A 15,356-nucleotide genomic window follows, 5' to 3' on the forward strand; every position below is an offset into this window, starting at 1 on the left:
TGGGTTAGAAGTGACCCATAGAAACATCTCATCCAGCCTCCTTACTAAAGCAGTTCCCTCCTGTAGGCAACACAGGAAAGCATCCAGGTGGGTCTTGGATATCTCCAGAGAAGGAGAACCCCACCACCTGTCTGGGCAGCCAGTTCCAGGGCTCTGTCACCCCACACAAAGAAGAGGAGCTTGGAAGTGCAGCATGGAGAAATTCCACCAGCACAACATCAGGCCCAGCCATCGCGCATGTGTGTCCCCGCTCTGAGGGAAGTGGGAAGGCAAGGGCTAAGCAGGAGGAGGAAAAAGTTTCACGTACTTTTGTACGGAGACATCCAACAAGCGTCTGATGGCAAATGCGGACTGTGTTTGTTCTCTATTTCCAGCCCAGCCCCCCCAAAACTCAACCTGTGACACTGCGAGACATGGTGGGCGTGGTGGTGATGGGCTGATGGTTGGACTAGATGATCTTAGAGGTGCTTGCCAGCCTTAACGATCTGATGGTTCTAAGCAAGTCTGGGAACAGGGGAAGTTGCACAGACAGCTTTATTGCAAAAGATGGACGGAGGGCACAGCACATTGCTGAGATGGACTCTGCAGTGGGAGCGAAAAATGCGTTGTTTGTAAATGAGGCATTTGAACCATTTAGCACCTCAATAGGTTCGATCAATTAAACATTTACAGGATACAACAATATTCATTCTCCTGACTGCAGGTTGTGCTGAACGCGTTTGCTGGGCAGGGCTTGATAGTGATTGTCAAGGAAATTCAAAGTCATCTCAACATCCTAACCAGCATCAGCTGAACCAAAAGTAGTTACAGGAAAGTATTTGTGCACAGCAAAGGTTTCGTTGTTTAGTAAAACCCCAACAGGTTTGACAGAGGTTTTTAAACTCTATTAGCATGCTTTCCAATAACGTGAACTTTGTGTTTTTTTCTTTTAATTGCCTTATTAAAATATGTTTCCAGCGTGATCAAACAACATTTTCCCAGCTATTTTTCTGCATATTTTTCTTCCCTATGCTAATTTTCTATCAGTAGATGTGCCCTTTGGACCAAGCAATGCTTCTATCACGAGTAAGCAACTCTTTTCATGTCCGTGTAACAAAGACCAGCAGTTGCTCAATCGAGGAGCAATGCTCTATCCATCACCCTCTAACCCTGAAGCTTAGAGAACATTTTGCACAAGCTGCTAAATTTCACCAGGTAAATGCTGTCCTCCAGAAAACAGGGAAATGGCGCCAACATTTCAACCTAGAATAATACATCTGAGGATGAGATCCATATCAATGTACATGTGCTGGTTTGTAGCAGCCATAGCAAAGGCATTACCTCATAGCCCTTATAGGAAACACTGTCCCACAGGAGGCCTAGCATATAGCCTCTCCTGATGTGAAGTGCAGCTTCTCCTTGACCTCCAGAAATTCCTTCCAACCAACATTTCTCTGATTCAGTGATCCTTCAACTTTTCTTGTGGTGGGGCCCTGGCCCAACAGCTGCTGAGTTTGTGAGTTATTTGCCTGCCTTGGACTGACTCCAAGCCGCCTGCCTAAGGAAATGAAGCTGGCAAAATCCTCAGTGCTGCCACGCAGCATTGTGTTCCTTGGTGGGATCCCCTAGAAAAGATGAAGAACAGCAGCTTGACACCCAGCAGCCCTGCTTCCAGAGGGTGGGAAGCCAAAGCCCTGGCTCCATCACTCTGGTGAGGACCAGAGCTGAAGCACCCCTGGCACAGCAACAACCACACACTGCATTCTGCAGAAAAGAAACCACACATGCCTGAATTTCTTGGTAATTTTCTTCCTGGTGTGGTTCAATCACACCTCTCCCTGTTCCAGACACTCTCAAAAGCCTCTGCTGGGGAATTGTTTTAGGCAAAACAAGAAAACAAAAAAGAAATAGCTCCCATTATTCCTCACTAACACTTCCTTTTCAGATCTAGCATTTATTCTCTGATGTCCAAGGAAGATATCCAGCCCATGGAGTTTTGCTTCTTTATTTTACAATGTTTTGTCACATACCAAAAGCTTGTCTGAAAGAGAAAACACAGAACTGCTGACTGTTTTCAGAATGGCTATACAAGATTCTTATCAGGATAGAAAGTAATATAAATATATATCTCTCTATATAAAAATAAATGATTTGGTACAAGGATAATTTCAACGAGGGAAAGAAACAAAATGGAAAAAAGAAACCCAACACGTAACATCATGATTTAAGTTCCTTTTTTAAAGGTGCTGAAACATTTGACCTTCCACTAAGTGCCAACAAGGGGAAAGGAGAACCACGACCGCCACTGAAACACGCTTACAGTAACTCGATTTTATCATTCAGAGATGTCACACCTCATAAAGAACTGTGCCAAGACAGATGCAAAAATGTCAGAAGTGCATGAGCTGGATTTTACTCAGACAAGGGTTGTCATTCAAACCATACATTTCACATGTCATGGCTGTTAATTCACTTTGCCCCAAATTTGTAATTTTAGTCTACAGGACAAGACAAATGTGAACTGCTTGTAAGAAGGCAGTAATGGTGATACTTGCATTGCACCTGAGCCAGCCAGGAGTAGTGAGTGCAGTTAGGAGAAAATGAAACCACCCTAAGCACTGACATCTGTGTGAATCCACCTACTGGAAGTCTGAAGATTTAGGAATTCAGCTCTTGGTTTTGACTTCCCTTCCAGAAGCTGCACTTTCCTTGCTCCACAGTCACCAGATCATCTATTACAAAGTTGACTGTTATTGCTCTTGCTGCTATTATTTCTCCTAACTTACAGCATCTCAGGTGCCAAACCACCTATCAGGACCCATGCAGAAGTCACTGCACAGGTTGGGTCTGCCAACAGAACTCTCCAACTTTTAGATATATTTTCCTTAGCAGAGGTTGCAAGAAGCAAAGGGAAACAAAAAAGCCTCAGAAAATCCTTATATCAGCAAAACTAGAGGAGGAGAAAGTTCCACACACCCTCTTGTTGAAACATCCAACAAGTGTTTGATGGCCAATGTAGAGTGCATTTCTTCTATGCCCAGCCCAGCACCACCAAACCCAATCTGTGGGACACAGTCAGTGGGCATGGTGGGGATGGACTGATGGTTGGACTGGATGATCTTTGAAGTCTTTTCCAATCTTTATGATTCTATGACTCAGGCAGAGCACAGGGCCCATTCCCTCATTGGACAGCCAGGCTTCTCCCCTGGCAGCACAAGCCCTGCAGCTCCAGTGCTGGCAGCATGGCCCACTGCCTCCCTCTAGCGTCCGGACCAGAGCCTCCTGCTTTTGTTCTCGCCCTTAATGAGACACTGGATGAGTTCTTTCAGCTCTCAATTCAAGAGGGATCTGGTTCAGTCCTGTGAGCAGTGACCCATAATTAATGTTGATAGACGCTCTGGAGTATGGGAATTCATCAAGCCCCAGGAGTGACTGGGGATCAAGCAGCCTCCAGAAACTCTTATATAATTAACATTTAACGATTATGCAAAAGCCCTAAGGCATGCAGCTGTCTCCTTCCTGCAGGAGGGACCTGAGGCCAAGAGGACATGAAGATGAACTATTCAGAAACTCATCATCAGGTTAACTTCTCTCCTCTGACGTGCACAGGCTTCTCACTGGAGCCAACAAGACAGAATGGTGCAAATATCACCTTGGTATCATGCCAGCAGCTAGAAGGGACTGAAAAACACTGAGTTCGTGAGCCTACCCTAAAACTGTCCCCATGTCAACGCACACATTGCTGTGCTCAGGTCAAGGACAGGCCTCTCTTGGCCAGGAGGAAGCAGCAACAGCACCTGCAATGACATGGCAGCAACCTTTGGTAAGTGAACATCCATTTACAGGGTGGCTGAGGAAGAGACAGTTGCACACGTCCCTGCCTGAGGAACTCAGCCCTGGTAATGCTTTAAAATACATCTTAAATCAATCATAATCCAGATACAATCTTAAAGACGTAAGCTAGTAAAACCTTAAGCTGTAAAATCAACCCGTGTCAGTGGCTGAGGTAAGGAACAAAGTGGTAGAGATCAGGCAACTGCAGATACATAAGCAAGATTCTCCTCTTCCCAGCATAGAGAGCAAATAGTTACTGAAAATCTGTTTAATATCCCAATAGGTCACTGTAAAACACCACTTTGGGCAGGATTCTTGCTCACACATTAATAACTGTGGAGATTAGTTAAAAGATGCTCTTTCCTATTAAGGTAACATTATCTTCTATAATTTAAACAGCCCAATCTATAATTCAGCACACTCTTTATTTGGTATTTACCCCTGTGCCTTTGAGGCATCCTAAAAGCTGATGTGCTTTGGCAGGCTGTTACAAATCAAACAATTGATGAACTGGACCCACTTAGGTGCACAGCTGTGTTCCTTTTCAAGCCAATGAGTAAAAGCTGTACTTTGTGTAGAAAGGACTTTCACAAAAATATAGATTTCAAGACCGAGTTTCTATTAAAGGGAGTCTCTCTTGTAAACATTTAATCAGGCCTGGGAATACAAAACATTGGAATAAAACATGACAATTAATCAAATGCCACATGAACATAGACATGCTGCAAGAGCGTGTCCTTCCTTATAGCTCTGGCTTCAATGAGAAGAAAAAAATCACTTTTGTCAAATATAAGGGACTACTCAGAAGATGCCAGTAATGAGGGATTTACCCTGGAAAGGAATATGGAATAGGAATGTTGCCATACAGCTTCAAGATGAAAACATCCACAGGAAATAAACTGAATTTAGTAGTTATTATTACAAAGATAATGCTCTGACCTTGCAGATGTTGCTAAGAACAACGGTACAACCATTAGTAGCTTTACAGTGGTTTAACAATTAAAATATGTCTCTGCTCTTCTGGAAAGAATGAAGGAAACTCAGAACAAGCATGGGCCAGGGACTGACCACAGCAATTCCTGTGCTGCCCAACCAGCAAGGGATTTCACTGACATCTTAAAATGACACCTACCCTAAATATTACCATAGCCATTAAAGAGCTTGTAAAATAGTATGAACCTTTTGTTTTGAAAAGCCTGCAGTTGGAGGCTTTCATCATTTCGTGTCTTCTACCAGCATTTTATATTCCCAGGTCTCATTAAGAACTCTACAACAGAGCCACCTCGTATCAGTGACTCAGGCTTTAAGTATGTATTCTCTGTATTTCCAGTAAAATTTCTTGTTTCACCAAGTGCTGGATGCTGTTGCTCGCTGACTTGAATAGGAACACCCACATAGTTGCTCTATTTCCCTTTCCAAGTTATGAAGAAGTGCTAGAGGAAATTCTTTGCTCCCAGCTGCAGGCTCCAAGGGCTGCAGGCTCCTTGCTGGCTGCAAGGATCCAAGTTCTGCAGTGGGACGCTGTAGGAACACCATGGTTCAAAGGCACAGCCAGGAGAGATTGAAAAAAGGCTCTCAAAACTTTGCATCATGGCAGCAAGAGAGATTTTGCCAGTCTTGTCCAGAACCATTTTTTGGTGCAAGGATTGGTGTAATCACAAATTGTAATGAACCTCAAGATGCTTGGAAACTCATTCTTCATGGTCTTGCACTTGACTGGAATCAGCCGCTTGAGACGAGCACCTGAAAGGGAGATCACACAGGCAGAGGATTACACAGAGCCACACTCACATCCTGCTTATATTGCCTCCTCTAAGCAGTACACACACCCCAAGATGCAGGTTCTCACCCCGCAGAGCAAGTTTCTCAACCACAAGCACTCTACCAAGAACATGTCACTCAAGTATCAGCCAGGGCCCCATGTGCATCTTGCCTGATCCCAGAGAAGAACAGTGAAGAGCAGCAAATAGAGAAGAACGAAGAACATTTTCTGGTTGAATGCAAACAGCAGTATACAGTCCTGAGTACTTCCAGATGGATTTGACAATCTAAACTTCTTTGAGATCACAGAATCACAGAATGGCCAGGGTTGGAAGGGACCTCAAGGATCATGAAGCTCCAACCCCCTGCCACATGCAGGGCCACCGACCTCCACATTCAATACCAGACCAGGCTGCCCAGAGCCCCATCCAACCTGGCCTTGAGCACCTCCAGGGATGGATGGGGCATCCACAGCCTCTCTGGGCAGCTGTTCCAGCACCTCACCACTCTCTCTGTAAAGAATTTCCCCTTGACATCCAACCTAAATCTCCCCTCCCTCAAATTAAAACCATTTCCCCTTGTCCTGCTGTTATCTACTCTTTCAAAGAGTTGATTGCCCTCCTGTTTGTAGGCTCCCTTTAGGTACTTAGGCTGCACTGAGGTCACCCCGCAGCCTTCTTTTCTCCAGGCTGAACAAGCCCAGCTCCCTCAGCCTGTCCTCACACGGGAGATGCTCCAGTCCCCTGATCATCCTAGTGGCCTCTTCTGGACCCTCTCCAACAGCTGTCTTTCCTGCTCTGGGGGCTCCAGATCTGGACACAGTACTGCAGATGGGGCCTCACAAGAGCAGAGCAGAGCAGAGGGGGACAATCACCTCCCTGTCCCTGCTGGCCACCCCTCTGCTGATGGAGCCCTGGATACCATTTGCTTTTCAAGCTGCAAATTTCAAGATGGTTCTCTCTAGTTCTTTTGCTTCCCACTCTGAAGCAGATACGCTGCTGAGCGTACCCTCATGGATACAAGGGGCAGCAAGGAATCATGACAGGAATGGCTTTTGTTGAGGCATGTGCAAGATCAGACAACTGTCCCTGTGGTTACTGCAGCCTGAAGCAGCAGCTGTTCTAGAGAGGAACCTCTCCCTGTCCCATTTTCCATAAGGACACCTGCTATCAGCTGAAGTCTGCCCAATGCAATGATGCTGAGGCCTGGATGATGCATGTACAAGATTTCCTAACTGCAGCAGGTGCTTAAGTAACAAGTGGAGCTTGCACAACTTGCCACCAAACCCTTCTGGGTGTGACAATGTAAGTTACCTTACATGAAAAACTAACTTAGTTCTGCAAGCCTGTACTTACATGCATGATTTTATTGGTAGAGTTTGTGTCATTACACAGAGATGTGTGTTTCTGGTCTGATAAAAGATAGGCTGTAAAAAAAACTGATGCAGAACGAAAAGGTCTTTGCTACCAATTCTTCTGGTTAGGGGCTGATGTGGTGAGCTAGGGATGTTCATGGGATTAATGCCAAGATAGGAATTATTTTGTCATGGAAGATGCAGCTAATTCCTTGCTGTACTGGCTGTGTCCTGGCTTCCAGTTTAACCTCTGGCATGTCAGTTCTAATGCCCCACCAAATACCTCATCTACAAGAGACTCGATGTGCAGGCATTCCTATTCTTAACACATCCTCTGCACTGTTAAGCTATGCTGCATTTATACACTCCCTATATACACATACAAGTGTAGGGTAACTGCTAGTTAGAGATGCAATCTGAGCAGCCTTGACAGAAATGAACTGATGTTTTCTTCAGTTCAGGAAGAATATGGAACAGATTTTTCCCATCAAAGTTGAAAATTCATTCTATTTTTTGTTTGTCTATCCATGATACTCCAGGATCTCTGCAGAAAGGTGCAGGCTCATTAACTGAAATTACCCCAGCACTTACTCACACTATATTCGCTGCAACACTTTTCCCAACAGCAGCAAATTTCCTGTATGAATCTTAAAGCATTTCAGAAGTTCCCCAATTTGCATGCAGCTGCACCAGCTCTGAAGCAGGCAGTTAACCCACTTGGCAGCTGAAACACCCAAGCTTCTCACTCACATCCAGGTCAATGGCAGGGCAAGGAACCAAGTCCAGGTTCTTGCCTGCATGACAAAATTTATAAAACCACTGTTAGTTTTAATGGCTGCTTCTAATAGAGATAAATTTCTGTTTACTTACTGAAGGGCATTAGACCCAGGGCTATCCCTGTGCCTAGGTGGACTTTTACACATAGGTCAGTGGAAAGAACACACCTCTGAAAGTGGGTTCTGGTTCAGTAGCCATCTATTACTCATTTTCTCTTTTCTCACGTAGATTTGTCTCATCTGTTTAAATCCATCCCAGACCAGCCCTCATTCTGCATTTGTGCAGTGCCCTACAGTACAGCACTGACCTCAGCCACAGCTTCAGATGTTACTGCAGTACCAGTTATAATGCTAACAGGCAATTTTAAATTATTATTAAATTTAATAGAGTGCTTGTGATCTTACCTGGGGAAAGACTGAGAGCAAATTTGGTCTGAAAATCACATTCATCGCTTTCCAGGTAATCATCTGAAATGACGACCACCATCCTCCGACACCTTCAGAGAAAGCAGTCAGGGGAGAAAGAAATAAGATGTCAATGGAGACGCCTCTCATTCTCACCAGTAAAAAAAAAAAAGAGGTATTTCTCCAAATTACCCTGATAGAAAAATGAACCCCTTAGTTGTGGTTGAGCAGGAATTAACTACAGGGTAAAGACTACACACAGAACACACTAAAATATGAAGAGCAAAGATCTCACTGTCCATGGAATCTTTATTTGATGCTCTGTTTGTCTGTTACAAAAAATGCCACCTAAATTGTCTGCTCAAACACCTCTTGGGATTTCTTACTGAGCCTAATTTGGCAGGACTGTGACAGCAAAAGAGCTGCGTGGAGCAGCAGTCAGCACTTCCCCTCTTCATGCTGTAAAGGACTTTCTCTACATAAGTCTCTATCTAAGATGTCACTTTTATGTGACACACCTGCCCACCCACCATCCTCGAGTCCCACAAAGGTTTGAAGGATCCCTAAACACCAGTGCTGTTCCCTCAAATTCTACATAATGAGGTGGAGCTAACTCCAAAATACAGTTTGGAGCTGAATTCATTTAAAGATTCCCTCCAGAGATGCAACTGCAGGATGAAAAGGAATCAAGTGTAAGTGGCATCACTATTACAGCATCTTCCCTGTGAGCTACGAAGCTACATGTTTAGGAATGCCTGAGTCTTCATCACTGAACCAAGAGTATAAAACAAACCCCATGAATACATCCTCACGGATTTCTCCTGCTCCGCTGGCACAGTGCTGCAGACACAAAGTTAAAATGAGCACAACATTCCATTACACTGAGCTGCTCCAACCAGCCGTGGTTCACTCACCTTCTTTCTATGAGTTCTCCACTGATGGACCACACACACGTGCCTGGCAAGACATCCCGATCAAACACACAGAGCTTCAGTTTGAACTCCGTTTGCTCCAGCTCTTTGATCATCTCCTGGACAAACTGAAGGTCTTTCTGACAGTAGCAGATGAAGGCATCAAACATCTCTGTTCCATGCCCTGAAACCATTAAAAATTCAGCTGTCATCTTCTCCTATAAATGAACTTCCTGGACTGAACATTGGCTCCCCCAGCCTTTGACAGACAAGATCTGTGCCATGCTTGCTAAGGTAACTGAACACTTTACCATACCAGCTACCCTTCAGCCCAGGCTCTTGTGCAGAACAGGACTGGTGGGAAGTAATGCATGTGTGTGCCTTCACCACTTTTTTTCACCTTTCAGTGTATCAGAGTAAACCCATGTTTGGTGGCAGGGGTTAGGGAAATGTAGCCAAGATGCAGACAAGCAGAAGCAATAGTATCAGCAGGGAGGGAGGGAAGACAAAGCACAGGAGAACTGGAGGGAGCAGAGTACCCTTAAGGATACAACCAGGAGCCTCCTGCTCTGCAATTTCACATCTAAAATACCCATCTGACTCCAAGCCTTACTTCTGTAATGCAGGTTACAGCACTATGAGCTTCCTACCCAAAACCTTACTGCAGGACCATCATCCCGTAAGGATGATGTGGTGTGGGTTAAGCCTAAAAATTTGGAACCCACCACTGTCATGGCCAAGGTGTTAAACTTGGGTACCCAAGGCCACATCCTAAGTAAATGACCCTGTTTTCCAAACATGTTAATGGCTGGCAGCTCTCATTTATTTAGCACTTGTACCAATAAAACAGTGCTTTATTTTAAAAACAAGAACCTTGCAAACCAGCACCTTAATATTGCTGGATGGCTTTCCACTATGTTATTTTATTTCCCTATCAGTGTCACTACATGTTTGTTAAAGTTTTTATGCCAACTAAAGCCCTACTAGTGAAAAACAAGGTCAGGCTCTAAATGTAGCTCTAATGAGAAAAGCAGCAAGCCAGCAGGCAGCTTCAACTCAAGCAGCAGCCAGTCTAGCAGAAGGGAAACTGGCTGCCAGGTCAACCTAGGGCACAACACTACCCTGAGTCACGTCATGCAAAGATGCTGTGGGGGTTGTGGGCACTTGGCAGGGACACTGATGTCCCCACACACAGCAAAAGCAGCTGCCCAAAGTCAGACCATCCAGAGGAGCTCCTGGAGAAGTGTGCTGACATCTCCATTCTGCATGGCTGCTGCTCACCCTCGTATTATAGGACATTCACTTCTCCAGCTGTATGCAGCTGTACACGCAGCCCAGCATGCGTGCACAGAGCTGTGTTTCCTCCTGCTCTCCACTTCACACCCAGCAATACTTCCAACCCTGCTTCCTTTTTATTCAAGATTCCTCAATCTGCTGAAGACTGGGCAGTGTAGCCAAGGCAGCCAGCTCTGAGTTCCTTCCCCTTCATGCTGCGCTTTCAGCAGCCTGCAGCTGTTTGTTCTGTGAGCCAAGCCAAGCAGAGGGACAGCAGCTGCTCCTGGGAAGTCTCCCTCCACACGCGGCCAGCAGGCTCTGTGCCAGGCTGTTCCAGGGTGCAGCGTTCCCCAGAGTTGCTTTTGCTTCTCCTCTCTGCCCAAAGGAACAGGCAATGGGAAGAATGACAACGCCTGCAGACTACCAGCTACAGCATTCCAGTCAGTGTTATGAGAAGTCACAACATTGAAAGAGAACTGATTTTCTGCACTTCCCACAGGAATCTGCCGGGCAGCTGAACATGATCACTCCATGAGGTGTGCCACAGTGCTGCCATCACTGCACTCACCGTACGGATCATCCCTCGTGGTGATGCCCATCAGCTCTGACGTCTTCGGCACGCTGCTGTCTACTGCTGGGACCTGCAGTGGCTGCTCAGCCTCCTGCCGCTTCCTTCGTAAGTACTTCTTGCAGTCCTCCTCTGCAAAGACACAACACCAAGCCGTGAGTGTGCTTCTATGCTACAGGGTCCTTTACAACCTTCACGACAGGAAATTTCCCTATTTTACACATCAGTGATAGTAGAGGGTAAAACCCTGCTGGGTTTTTTGGTACCTATCTGTGCACCTGTTAGCCTGGAATCTACCCAGCACCTTCTTGAACCTCTTGATGCTGCATCAACCATCTCCTCCAGCAGGGACAAGTAAAATTCCAGCATGCCCCCGGAACAGGCTTCCGGAGCAGCTATCAGAAACCTCTTTTAGCTCGGGCAGAGCAGATGGCACGCATCACTGTCAAATAACTGAGGGTGCCGTATTTGTTGCTGTGAATTTTCCATGTGGGACAGTGATGTACACTGAGCTATTACAAACAGATCTTGTTTAAAAACGACTGACAAATCTAACAGTAAAGTCTTCGGAGAACTGAAAAGCAATCCCACAGGCTCTGCTACTCTGCAATCCACAGTCACAGAAGAACTGAAAGTAAATGGAACTGAAAGTAAATGGAGATTTGAAACCGGCAAAAGAATGCTCAAACTCCTGCCTGTCTGCTACTTTACTTAAGGTTCAAACACACTAAAACAAAAACAAACAAGCACCAACCAGTCAGAATTAGTCTGAAGCAGCTGCAGAGGTCGCTGGTACAGCAGCACAGAGCAGAGCAAAGCCTGGAAGTGCAGACATGGGTGGGGAACACTCCTGCCACCCAGCCCTACCCATACCCTGAATGCTGCAGGGAGCCCAGCTCCTGAACCCCATCTCTGCTTCTGTCTCACATCTCCGTGCCCCACAGCTGGATTACCAGGTGTCAGGGCTGAGCAGGGATTTTCCTGAGGCATAATCCAATCTGCCTCTCTTCCCTCTTCTTTCTCAGTTGTTCAGCAGTGAGAAGAACCAGCTGCATTCTTCTCCCTGTTGCAAAATGCCTGACATGAGTTTTTCTAGCTTGGTCCCCAGACTCCTCACCACCCCACTCAAGGCTGAAACACACTCACTAAGTTAAATGCTTGCTTAGTTCATCCAGACCAGCCAACGTGCACAGATTTTTGATGGTATCATACCATAATCCCACATCTCACATATTCCTATAGGATAAACCTGAGCCCACAATCCAGCCTGAAGGAATGACAGACTTCCAGTGCCTAGGCATGGATTAGTCCCCAGCCTGACCACGTACAGCTTAACAACAAGAGGCAAAAACAACTCTAAAAGCCCACAAAGCAGAAGCCAGTTGAGAAGCAAGAAGCTCCTCCACACTGAGAAGTCCCACTGAGCATCTACCAAGGTAGTGAAGGCCTTATATTGAGCAGTTGAGCAAAAGCCTGAAGTACTGGAGAGAAAGAATAAAACCATGATATTCTCTGACTCTGTGTGCCTATGAGAAGAGAGAAAGCATACCCTGTACCTCAAGCAGGAACTCAGCACTTTTGTAATTGGTCAGGAAGAAACAAAAACCACTGTTTCAGCAGGAAACAGCACAAACTTACCAAAGCAAAGAGTTTTACATACCTAAACATGATTGTATAACGAAATAAGCTGATGAGAAAAATCAGACTTAAAGCAGATGTGCAAGGATTGAAAAGTTGCATCTTTCAAGCCCTCATGCTCCAAAGTTTGTAACAGGGGAGCTGTACTATAAACGTAACCCTGTGGTACTGATGGCTGTGACACTACACAAGGCTACAGGAGACACCATTTTTTAGCATCCTAAACATTTAGCAGGGCCACACAGCAAAAAACGGAGCATGTGATGAAAAAAGAAGGAACTGGTTCTGAAGTGAAAACCACAAACTGAAAGCAGTATCCTTTGGAGCTGCACAGCATCATCAAGTAGCGTTCAACAGAGACATCTTGAGGCCTTCCAAGATACCTCTGTGGGGGCCACTGAAACGTGCCCCAGATCTGCACCTCCTGTAATGGAAGCACAGACCACAGAAATCTCAATGCTGATGTTTTAATCCCCAAGCCTAAGTCCTAATGGTGCAAACAAAGACAACTTTGGCAATGGGAAATAACATGCACCCGAGTTTATGCAACCATTCCTTTTCTTTCCTCTTACAAGCATAAGTATCTCTGAAGTCTACAAGAGCTCGGAGCACTGGCAACAGCTTGCAGGCCCACAGTCCTCAGCCAAAAATAATGAGGACATGGCCGCACTGGATCAGGCTGCAGGTCCCTCTAGCATCCTGTCCCACATAGTGGTTGAGAACCAGTAGAGACTGTAAGTATCAAATAAGCATGCAGCAATACTTTTCCCAAATAATTTATCTTTTGGGTATTATTAACCACCTATTTTTAAAACCTATCTTTCAGACCACTTCCAGTTCAGGCATTTCCGGAATCTGACAGTATTTTAGAGTATTTTCCTTCCAAGAATTTATCTGCCTCCTCTTATCAGCGTGACCCACAGCCAGGCTAAACTTGCAACTGGAGCTCCAGCTCCTCCCACTCTGCTCAGGGTCTGAAAGAGCTCATCCACAGGTCCCAAACTCAGGGCCAGAAGCAGCTTCAGGGGTGCACAACGCATTGTGAAGCTCCAGCTCCCTCCCACAGCTGGCAGCTTATGCTCTCGATGAGGATCACAAAACACGTGAATGTTTACTATTTTTTCCCCCAAAAAAGTCTTCAGAGCATTCTTCATTTGGGAGAGCTGCAGGAGTTCAGGCATATCTTTGGTCCTTGCTCAGAGATGCACTCCTATACCTTCAGTCCTCACAGTAACAGGAAATGAGATTGGTTGTTTCTTCACCAGACCCAGGTAACGCATGGCCTCAGAGTCACCTCGTTTTGGAAACGCCTGGGCAAGGAAGTTCCCTTCTTACTGCAGTTCTGAGAGCTGCCTTCCCTGTGAAGCCCTGTGACCACGAAGAATACAAAGAGCTTACAAGGAACAAGTTACAAGAACAGCTGTGGGATCTCCACATTTATTGTTGTGTGCTGATTCCATCTCAGTGTGCAAGGAAATTAATTCCTCTCCTGTTATTCACATTCACAAGGCACCTCCGGATCTCCACACCAACATCTCTGGATTTTCCTGGAACATCAATGCGAGCCTCCTCCTGGCCCACCTTCTCAAGAGCATCTTTGATGTGCAGAAATCCCAGTAGCGGAGTTCCAGGCACTCCATAAGGTCATTAAGCTTGGAGAAGATCACTAAGATCACCGAGTCCAACCCCAACCCATCACCGATATTGCCCACATCCGTCCCTCAGAGCCACACATCTCCACTGTTCGTTAACACCTCCAGGGACGCTGACCGCATCACCTCCCTGGGCAGCCCGTGCCAGTGCGTTCCCACTATTTTCGAGAAGAAATTCTTCCCGATATCCAACCCGAACCTCCCCTGGCACATCGCCTCGCCGTTCCCCGGGAGCACAGGCCGACCTGACCTCACCACAACTCCCGCCAGGAGCTGCAGAGCGGTGCTCTCCCCCCCCCTCCCGCAGCCTCTCCCCGGTCCCTCCAGGCCCCGAACCCGCACCGCCCGAGCGCCGTCGCTGCCGGTGCTCACCCACGCTGCCGGCCAGCTCCAGCAGCACGTCGTGCCGGCCAAGCTGCCGCAGGAGCTCCAGCAGTTGACCCACGGTGGCTCCGCCGGGACTGCGGCTCTGCCACTCGTCCAGCAGCGCGGCCGTAGGGTCCGGCAGCGCCTCCAGCCGCCGGATCTCCAGGTAGTCGCAGCCCAGCTCCTCCGCCAGCGCCGTCCAGTCGGCCGCGGTCGCCGCCCGCGGGTTGAGGTAAAGGCCGAGGCGGCGCCGCACGCCGTAGTTGAGGGCCACCATGGGCACGGCGTGCAGATCCGCCGGCTCGGGGCCGGGAGCGGAGCCCGCACCCACGGGTACCGTAGCCATGGCCGCGCCGCTCTCTCGACTTCCCCCGGCGCGGCCCTTTCGCTTCCCGCTTCTCTCCGCCTCCTCGCCGGGTGCCGCCCGCCTCCCGCTGGGGGCGGCGCCTTGAGCGCCTGGCCGCGGGGTGCGAGTTGGAGGGGGCTCGATGCCACCCGGCCTCAACAGTGGCCCTGGGCAGAGGCGCCTCCCCCGGTTCGGGCAGCCCCTGCAGGCTGGCCCTGAGCATCGTTGCACGTCGTTGAACGTCATTGCGGTCTGCAGCTCCCTGAAGGGAGGTTGTGATGAGGAGGGGTTTGGCCTCTTCTCCCAAGCAACAACCAGGACCCGAGGAAATGGCCACAAGTTGTACCAGAGGAGCTTTAGGTTGGACATGAGGAGAAACTTTTTCTCTCAGAGGGTGGTCAGGCGCTGGAATGGCTGCCAAGGGAGGTGGTGGAGTCGCCATCCCTGGCAGTGTTCAAGAGGTGCCTGGAGGAGGAGCTGCGAGATATGGT

At 47.3% G+C, this 15,356-nt stretch overlaps 1 protein-coding gene across 1 annotated transcript; it reads right to left on the minus strand.

Moving 5' to 3' along the window:
- Positions 1-1,968: 1,968 nt before the first annotated feature.
- MYD88 (MYD88 innate immune signal transduction adaptor) lies at positions 1,969-14,874 on the minus strand. Its single transcript, XM_042817179.1, is given in 7 exon segments — positions 1,969-5,283; positions 5,286-5,449; positions 5,452-5,556; positions 8,110-8,201; positions 9,024-9,204; positions 10,864-10,995; positions 14,526-14,874. Coding segments are annotated over 7 exon segments (1,140 nt in total). The 5' UTR covers positions 14,866-14,874; the 3' UTR covers positions 1,969-5,157.
- Between the last annotated feature and the right edge of the window lie 482 nt (positions 14,875-15,356).

This window comes from Centrocercus urophasianus, unplaced genomic scaffold (genome assembly GCF_019232065.1).
Source record: "Centrocercus urophasianus isolate 14NV4802_14NV808 unplaced genomic scaffold, USGS_Curo_1.0 seq_16, whole genome shotgun sequence".
NCBI lineage: Eukaryota > Metazoa > Chordata > Aves > Galliformes > Phasianidae > Centrocercus > Centrocercus urophasianus.